This window comes from Trichoplax adhaerens, genomic scaffold (genome assembly GCF_000150275.1).
Source record: "Trichoplax adhaerens TRIADscaffold_3 genomic scaffold, whole genome shotgun sequence".
NCBI lineage: Eukaryota > Metazoa > Placozoa > Uniplacotomia > Trichoplacea > Trichoplacidae > Trichoplax > Trichoplax adhaerens.
The window spans coordinates 1630408-1640203 of NW_002060945.1; the positions used below are offsets into that span (position 1 = coordinate 1630408).

A 9796-nucleotide genomic window follows, 5' to 3' on the forward strand; every position below is an offset into this window, starting at 1 on the left:
CAATCAATCGATAAATTATTCTCATCAGCAGTAGGTCTATTTGCTCTGCATGATGGCATTCTCTCGCCTGTACAATAATTACAATGACTCTCTTCGTCTTCTCAAAGGATGGGTATAATCCTACGCAAGCTCTCAATTTAACTTGAATAAAAAAGTTAGCATAGCTAATATTTGAATTAGTCATGTTCCAATCCTGTTGTTGATAATAGTATTGTGCAAAATTAAACAATTAAAGTAGTTCCGAATTCTAGCATTGACAGTACCAACACATCTGTAACAGCTAGCTAACGGCCTCATACCTACTACAACATTGATATTTCTATGCTTCTGTAAGTGGCCAAAATCCATTTTTTAACTTTCGTAACTAATGAAATCTTTCTCAATTTACTATAAGCTATAAATATTATTCGTTTTTCATCCATCGATTGATATATTTAGGTTCCAATAAGAGCAAATCTATACAAATTTGAACTTCAACCATGAAAGCCCGCATGAGAATATCATCTTGTAATTATACTTGGCTCTATCTTACTCTGCTGCAAATCTTTGTCTACGCTATTACCTGTAGCAATGGCTTAGGATGCCCTCATTGCAATCGCCAGAAGTGTAAATACCCCACTAATTGTCCCGGTGGCTTAACTTACGAACCATATTGTGGATGTTGCTTAGTTTGTGCAAAGGTACTTGGAGAATCGTGTGGTGGACCATGGGGATCTTCGGGTCATTGTGACAAAGGCTTAGAATGTTATATCAGCCCATTCGCATATACTAAAGGTTCATCAATCGGAGTTTGCCGACGTAAGTTGTCTTATTGAAAAAGTAGGAATTGAAAATTAGATTATTAATAATTTTAGGGGGAGTTTTATGTTCTAAATAAAAGTACCACACTTTTCATTTTACTTCCTATTTATTTTGTATGGTATCGAGTACTTGTATAGCTATAGGTACGGCACAAAGCTATCAAGTGGCAAGGGATTAAAAAGTTTTAATATTCCATAATCACTAGGTCTGACTTAAGCATATTATGGTCGAGTTTAGATCGTAATCTATTTAATATCAGATAGGATTTTTTACAAATTTATATATGTAGAATAATCATTGTAACCATTTATACGAAGATAGTTTGTGAAGATGGTGAAAAATTTTCTTCAATTCGTTGTAACCGTTCAAATATGTCTCTCTAGCACTAGAAAATAATTGCAATATTATGTAATATAGCGCTACATGGGCACTACCATCTCACTAAGTTAGATGTAAACAAAGTAGAATACGGGTATGGCTATTTTTGGTATCTTTGTTTGCTTATGGCCCTTTTCTATGAGGGGTGTAAACATTAGTAGTGCTTTCTGGGATTAATAAGTAAACTTGTAGCTTAGGTAGAAGAAATTTAGGTTCCAATCGTTAAAATTAGTTATCCGATTGTAATGTCCCCTACTAAATCAGATCACTAAATCATATCATGATTTATTTCTGCAGTTCTATATAATCAGATGGTTGATGAATCACTAGATGATGAATTAAAAACACAAATGTAAAAATATCGCTGAGTCTATAAAATTTTTCTAGTTAAATATCAACACTGACCAGACATCACCACATTTCCTAATTTAATTTAGGTTGCACATTCCAATTGTCAATGAACCCTAGATTAACGTGATGTAGCAGTTTAATTGCCCTATATCTAACTAACTGAATTTTAATTTAAGCGTGCTATAGAAAGTATTAATATCTAACAATTTCATTTGTAAGAATGCAAATGAGCCCACCTAAGTTAATTAGTTAAAAGCTTCATGCTGCTTAATAATCGGATGAAAGTATAAACTATAAGGGTTGGTCAAGAGAAGTAGCAGAACAATAATATTAGTCGTTATTCGTGGTGTGATTACATCAAATAGTTTTAATCTTTTAAGGTTGTATTTACCAGAGCTACTGGTCGTGGATCTTTCATATAACATTCACCTTTCTATTTTCGAAAGTTAAAACAATAATATGATGGATAGTATTTTTCTCCAATAATCTCCATCAACTTGAAATTTTTCCAACTTTTTTTATTAACAATACATTGATTTATATAGATGTTTTATATTTACAGCACGTGCCACATTAGTAAGAGTTTAAGCGATAATTTAGCAAATTATCTTTTTCCAACTAATAACACCTATTAATGCTAGGGCTACCCGTTATGTTGCATATAATGAAAATTATAGTGGCTACAGTATACCATAGATCGTAGGTCTTGGCTTTGACAAGGGCAAATTTATTACCAATCCTAGAGTGATTTTATTATGCTTCAACTGCATGCATATCATTAATTCACTATTTTGTCCGTTATTTTTCCACTTATACAGTAGCTCACCTGGATAGGCTGTTTGTAATTGGCAAGTATTGTCTAGTATAGTGTTATTAAATAATTGCGGGCCGTGTGTCGAAGCTCTTTATGGATAAAAGATTATCTACGACATACTGAGGTAATTAAAATCATATTATTAATTATCAGCTATAATCCATGCCGCTATCTCGGCGCTAGATTCTTCTATACCGTTAATTAGTTTAAAAATAACAAAAGAATTCCATCGCTGATGCCTTAAAGCACGAATAACCTTTTAGTAGATGTAAAATTTCATCGATTAATGAGCTACTTCTAACTTTCTAGGATAAGATATTAGCAGGCTCGTTGCTTAAACTATATCATCATACAGTATGTACGAAGTTCATAGGCATCTGCCATTAAACTGCATTACTTGGGGGTGTTGTTTGGATTCGCCATTGGAAGTATTAATTTATTACTGATGAACTATTTACACGAGATTGTTGAATACGTAAATACATGAAAATCTTCACTTACATTGCAAAGTGAAGCTTTTAGATAAAACAACAAACAGTGTCTATATACGGCGTAGATATACATTATGGTCAATTTTGAGTTAGCTGATGTGTATGAAGATAGCAGACCGATTGCAGAGCAGTAAAATCCATTTTTAATGACATAACAAATGTGGAAAATTAGCATCAATTCGGCCTAGCTCTTTTGTTTGAAACCATGATAGCAGCTTATTTAGGGCTCATGTGAAGCTCTACGGTATGCTATGGCATTTATTAGATGATCACTCGATAAGGCCTATGTAACACTATATTCTAATTTCGTTCCTAAGATTGTACATCACATTCGCTCATGGCTATACGATTTAAACAATTAATTTGATCCTCTCATAATTGCTCACAAAAAGGATTGCTATACAATTAGAAGTAATCACGCATCATCAGTTTATATGGATACTATTTATAATCTCTCTTTACGGCGTAAGTCTTAATATTAAAGCATCGATTCTTAAACATACCGCAGATATACCTGTCAGTGGATACGCTGCTGCACCGACATTTTCTACCTGTAGACCGGCTTGTACTCCAGAATATTGCATGAAAGATCATACAGCAATCTGCTCTGCAACGTAAGTGCAATACAAAAATAGCTAACGATAGGCTCTAATATTACAGTAAAGCACTGAACCTCTAACTAGTCAATTTCCTGCTAAAAATATCACAATATTCTATGATAGATAATTTTTCTATTTTATTTTTTCAAGTAATAATGCTATAGAGATCAAAACTTGTAGAGGTGGATGTCAACATACTAGTTGTGATGCATGCAGCTATATTCCAGTCTGCCATAAATGTGCAGTGGATGATTTTAAATGTTTGAAACGTTATGGTCGATGTCTTAAACGTAAACGATGCAATCGAAGTACATTTCCGTGTCCAGCGTCTCAGAAGGTTAGAATATTTCGATTGGATAGCAATTTATAATATGTTGATGATTGCAAATTCCCATTCAAGTTGTACCAACGTTATATCTTTACATTTGTTTTTGTCGCTGAATAGGGATCTTCTAACACATATCATAAAATGAAACATGGAATATTTCAATGTGGTGTCCCTGATTGTATTCCGATAACAGAAGCTCCAACGAATGCTACAGCAACTGTGACTACTGATGGTTGAGAAATCGTTCCCGGCATTCTTGAAAAATATTTTCCGTGACTGAATATAATAAGTAACGTAAATAAGATAAGTAAATAAAACTGCGGTATAAAATTTGGCTCACTAGTTCATTGGTTCGATCTATTGGGCCAAACTTGGCGTAGCTATCTAAAATTCATAGCAATTATTAAAGCTAAATATGAATACGAGTAAATTATAAAAAACGACAATACTCACTTTACTAAAAAGAAATAATTTTTATTGGAAAGCTTATTTTCGGATAACTGGGATGTAAAGCTTCAGCTAAAATTAGCTAACTATCAATCTCTCCGATTAAAAATATACTTGTATAACTACTACAAAAGTAGGGATACAGCGCTACATACTGTTATCCATAATAATACGATGATAACAAAGTAAATAACAGCCGCTTACTTTTAAAAGTATCCTATTTCTAAGTCATCTAATTAAAACGAAATATTAGCTATTAATACTAGGTAGAAATATAATACTGTAATGAGTTGGTGACTTCAGAAAATTTGTCTCATGCAATTAGCATAGCTCGTTCGTCGTCAACGAGAGTATATTTTCTGCAACTTTTATTCTCTGCATATATAATTATCGATATCGTAATAGCATTTAGCAAAAAAGATTTTATAGAATAAAACCTCTTTATTTGCTAACGTTTCTTATACGCAACTGCACAATAATTCGCCTATTGGGATAGGTACCTTTATACAATATATTAAACGTTACAATTGTATGTAATGGCTTATAATTTACAGTTAATAAAAGAATTTCTTCAATGTCTTTGCCTAAAACTAAGGCTTCAATAAGGTCATAGGGTGTGGTAAATCAAAATATACATGGACATAGAGTAACGGCTTATACCTTAACATAATAGATTCTTATGGTATTTAATTCAAAAATAGTGAATTGCTTGAGGGCCTTAGAACGGTTACTTCATTACCGTCAGTAATCAAAAGATTAGCTTCTTCCTAGTACCACCTATATAGCGTAAAATATGCAGTTAAAGTTGAGAACAATTATACTTTTGCTCAGTAAAATAACTATAAGGCGCTATTATTATTGTTAATTACCAAATTCTTCGTCATCAACTTTTCTTTTCATCGACATGTCATCTTTCCTCAAATCGTAATTGTCATTTTCTGCATCAACAGTAGCACGAGGCAAGGCAGAGCAACTAGCCGGAGCTGGCAGATTAAAGAAATATTTCATCTGTAGTGCCTATATATTGATATAAATGACTTATTATAGATATGGATATAATAATCTCGAAAATATTAAGTTTAAAGGTTTTTCGGTCAGATAAATTAATTTTCTGCCTTAGACATGATTCCTTATAGGAAATTTATTGCCAATACTATTAGTTTTTCTGTAGTAAGAATATGATCATATGTACAATAATATCCGTACATTGTAACCGTAACAGATATAAAACGGTAATCACCAGTTATGACTAAGGTAGCTATTTCCAGGTATATTATTATTATTACAATTAATATGAGAACGCTAAATTAAATTTTAAGGGTCAAGCGTTCTAATATGGCTTACTTCAGTAGCCGTAATTCTAGATGATGGGTTGTACTCAAACAGACGTCGTAATAAATCCAGCATGTCATCGCTTGCGGCAGTAAATATTTCATTAAGAGGAATTGCAGGCAAAGTCTTAAACTTGATATAGCCGGGCAATTTATGAATATCCTATAAGTTTTCAAAGCATAAAAAACAATTCTCGATAAGAATGATCGCTTATTAAGGTTATTTAAAAGTTATTTAAGATCTCTTAAGGGGCCATTTACCGCCCATTTATCTTCAATCGGCGTTCCTAATGTTTGAAATATTCTGGTCAACTGATCCAAGTCTGAGTCACCAGGAAGAAATGGCACCTAAAGTGAATCAGTTGAATAGACCTTTAACGTACGAATTTTGTAATATAGTAGTTCGTTATCAATGACCATGAAGTGACAGCTTAGATACCCTTAGTAATAGCTCGGCTAAAATGCAGCCGACAGCCCACATATCAACTCCAGTACCATACGAATTTGCCCCGAATAGTAACTCTGGGGCTCTGTACCATCTGTAGTGTAAAGATTAAATTTATGAGATTAAAGCCAATTATCACATAGTTTACTGTAGCTACACATTTATTAAATTAGTTCCAATAAAGACTTGCCTGGTGACAACCTGGTTAGTATAGTACCTATTAGGACTGCCAAAATATCTTGCTAGACCAAAATCAGCAAGTTTAAGTATACCATTACTATCAATTAGTAAATTATTAGGCTTCATATCGCGATGTAGAATCCAGTTGCTATGTATATATTCTAAGCCTCGTAAAGTCATGATAATGTATTGCTTAATGTGAGCGTTGGTTAAGATAATACTTGAATCTTTTATAATAACCTAAATTAAATGCAAAGGCAAAAAAATGCTAGTATAAAAAAACTGGAATAGTTGTTAGTGATGTGAACGTTGCAACTTGTAAGGTAATAGGGATTTAATATTCTGCAATGGCTTAGCATTCTGTAGGATATGCTACCTCAAGATCGGCCTCCATGTAATCGAATACTAAGCTTATATTGGATTTGTGACCAAAGACATCCAATAGCTATTAAATGAATAGAAGTCAGCGTCAGTTATGCAATTGAAGATATAATCCAATGTTGAGCAATTTTTTGGTTATATCATAATAACTGATTTAGCCATTATTATGCTTTTACGTATATCCGATTAGCATATACTTCACTTACACCAATAATATTCTCATGTTTTAATTCTTGAAGTAATTTTATTTCTCTCAAAGCAGTACGATTGATTCCTATAAGCATTTGTCAAAAGAATTACAGTCATAAAACATGCTAGGTCCTTGAATAGTTGCCAGCATAAGTAGGCTTAAAGATATTGTATATTAACTACATGTCCTATTCTTACGATTGATGAGTTTGATTAAATTGAAAGTTTTTAATTGACATTGTAGTAAAGAGTAGTTATTATGCTATATTTAAAGCACCTCAGTGCCGGTACGTGTATGCAGTTATTAATTGTTCATAAATTATACCATCTCTCTATTTATTTACATATGGTAACATGTTATGAGTAGATAGCGGTACTATTTCTAGTAAGCACATATGTATACGTATATATACCGTCATTCGCTTCGCTCCTAGGGCCAAGCTTGATCTAGAGTTTTATATATTAAAATAATAGTTAAGTTTTAATAAATTATGTATTCAATGTCAGTGCATAGTAGAATCTAGAGATAATCCATTTCTTGAGTACATTACATTGTGCTGCATTATTTATTAATAATACGCTATTTAAAATGAAAGGGTTTACTAGTGGAATATCATCACTATTACCGAAGACATTATATTGCACCGCATTGTATATTGCAATATTTCCTTGCATTTAACATTGAGAAGTTAAGATAAAGTCATGAGAGGGTTTAGTGAATTAGAATATCATTACCTATTACCCTGGTGCATTCCGTCGAATTGTATATTTATTTATGATATTTGTTAGCATTTGGGAATCAATTTCATCCGATGTTAAGATAAATTAATGGAAGGGTTTAGAGTTAGAATATCATCATTCTTACTAGAGTAGATTATATTATACTGTATTTTATACTACATAACATTTGCTAACAAGTAGCAGTAAGATAGATGTTGAAATGGTTTAATGTTGCAATATCATCACTATAACTACATCATATTATATCTTACTCTCATCTAAATTACGTAAGATTTCTTTGCATTTAGGAATAAATTATATTGAACATTAAGATAAGTTAATGAAAGGGTTTTGTGTTGGAATATCATCATTCTTGCTTACAGTACATTCTATGATGCAGGATCGTATAACTCGCATATACTGTAATAATATTTTTCTTAGCTTGAACCATAATAAGATATATGACATTTATAAAAGGGTTTAGTGTTGCAATGCCATTCCTATTACTAGAGTTATTACATAGGAGAAAGTTCTGTACTATACAACATTTCCTTTGCAGTTAGCAGTGATGATCTAGTTCATGAAAGTGCTTGCAGTTGAAATATTGCACACAGAGTATTTATACTTGCTCAAGATTTAAATTTGTCAATAATCCTGTATTAGATTGCTCAAATGGGAGTCATTGATGGTTATTGTATCTTACTCTATTTTAATTTTCATCAGCCATTTGCAACGCGTGCCAACATACAAAATTACTGCTCTATCAATTGATAGGAGCTATGAGATCTGCCTTTTCATTAGGGTAAAATAAAGCCGTAGTCTATAAAGACTGATTGATACGAATGACCATTGCATAACTTTAGTAACCCATCGCTAACCTTAGTGGGTACTGTATGTTACGCGTGCAATGGTGATTTTAATTAACAGTGTACAATGATCCATGCAAATATTGTGTAACAACGACAACCTTCAATTTACCGAATCGTTGCTAGTTCTTTAGACACATTAAGTACAACAGTATTCATCGCTAGTGCAGTTATTGCCATATACCTTTTTAACGGCAACGATTTTATTATCCTTGTGTGTATCTTCAGCTTGATAGACCACAGCGAACTGAATGATGAAGAGAAGAAAGAAAATGGAATGGATCGATTTAAGGTAAGCCACATGACTGAGAGCTATTCTCCCTGGTGATCGTCACCATTTAATGACTTACTTGCCCTTCGCCCAAGAGTTTGATTTTTTTATATCTCTTGATATTGGTTGGTTTGGGAGCATCATCTTCGATTAAGCTTTCGCTGCTGCTATCATCGTCCAACGCCATGATTAAGTGTTTGTATGCAGTATCAATGACTCGACACGACAGAGCTAGTAGCCAGTTCGAGTCTGTCCGTACTGGCTTGGAGTCTTCCATTGGTATCAAATGTATTTTACTATAGACATTACTTTACCACACTCCACATCGAACTAGCCATTGCCATGGTTATGTGTCAGCCTGTATTGTCTTACTATGCAATCCAGTACTGTGGTTACAGGGGGCATAGTATATGACACTCTAGTACTCTGAACAGTAGTAAATACGCCTACTGAACTGTGTCTGTACCACTTGATTTGGTGTACAGTATAGAAAATGCGTCTTAGCCGTAGCCATTTTGCAGAAGATTGCATAAATTACTTTGTCAATCGAATAATATATCTGTAGGACTGCTTTAAAAGGTAGCATACAAAGTAATTTATGCAAAACGCCTAGACCTAGTGGCTCTCTTTTCCTCTAGTAAAGTTAAGGAGAGGCTGAGCTGGGAAAGAGTCGTTCAGTCTAATACCGGACCGATTATTTGGATGGTCCGTTGAGCTCTGCAACGACTGTACTATCAATAATTTGTCATTAGAATGACCAGAAAAATGATCAAGCTCCGCATTTTCTTCCTCTGAGTGGGTACTTCTTGTCCCTCATTCAATTCACTAGTAAAATAAAAGAAATGTCAAACTCACTCTAGTCCTTTCCAGTAAAAGTCCCACACTATTCATCGGCCATGAAATGTAACCATCTACACTACAGCAAATAGGACAGACCTGATAGAATTAGGAATACGAAAGCACTGCACTTCCAAGAAGCGACAGACGGCAATTTTGTAGTCATTGTATCCGATCAAAGGCTATCAAGTAGCAACGATTGTAATATTGGAGATCAAAATTGCAGATGGAGGAATGCACTCTTTCTATTTTTTATCCATTTGTGATATATTGTGGCACCATTTGTGTGCTTGTAACCATCTCCTGCTCTGTACTGTAAACACAGTATATATAGTACAGCCAAATGAGGCTATAGACAGCAATCTTG

The 9796-nt window shown here is 33.5% G+C and overlaps 2 protein-coding genes across 2 annotated transcripts; one reads left to right on the forward strand and one right to left on the reverse strand.

The window, feature by feature from the left end:
* Positions 1-479: 479 nt before the first annotated feature.
* TRIADDRAFT_54193 (uncharacterized protein) lies at positions 480-3999 on the forward strand (the record flags this gene model as incomplete). The annotated part of the gene is made up of 4 exons (XM_002110282.1): positions 480-798; positions 3344-3449; positions 3585-3771; positions 3880-3999. 4 exons carry the CDS (start codon positions 480-482, stop codon positions 3997-3999), a joined length of 732 nt encoding a protein of 243 aa, XP_002110318.1.
* Positions 4000-5070: 1071 nt separating this feature from the next.
* TRIADDRAFT_23304 (uncharacterized protein) lies at positions 5071-8779 on the reverse strand (the record flags this gene model as incomplete). The annotated part of the gene is made up of 10 exons (XM_002110817.1): positions 5071-5226; positions 5554-5703; positions 5802-5888; positions 5980-6079; positions 6143-6405; positions 6542-6610; positions 6753-6820; positions 7149-7182; positions 8506-8568; positions 8672-8779. The coding sequence occupies 10 exons, from the start codon at positions 8777-8779 to the stop codon at positions 5071-5073; spliced, it is 1098 nt and encodes a 365-aa protein (XP_002110853.1).
* Positions 8780-9796: the final 1017 nt, after the last annotated feature.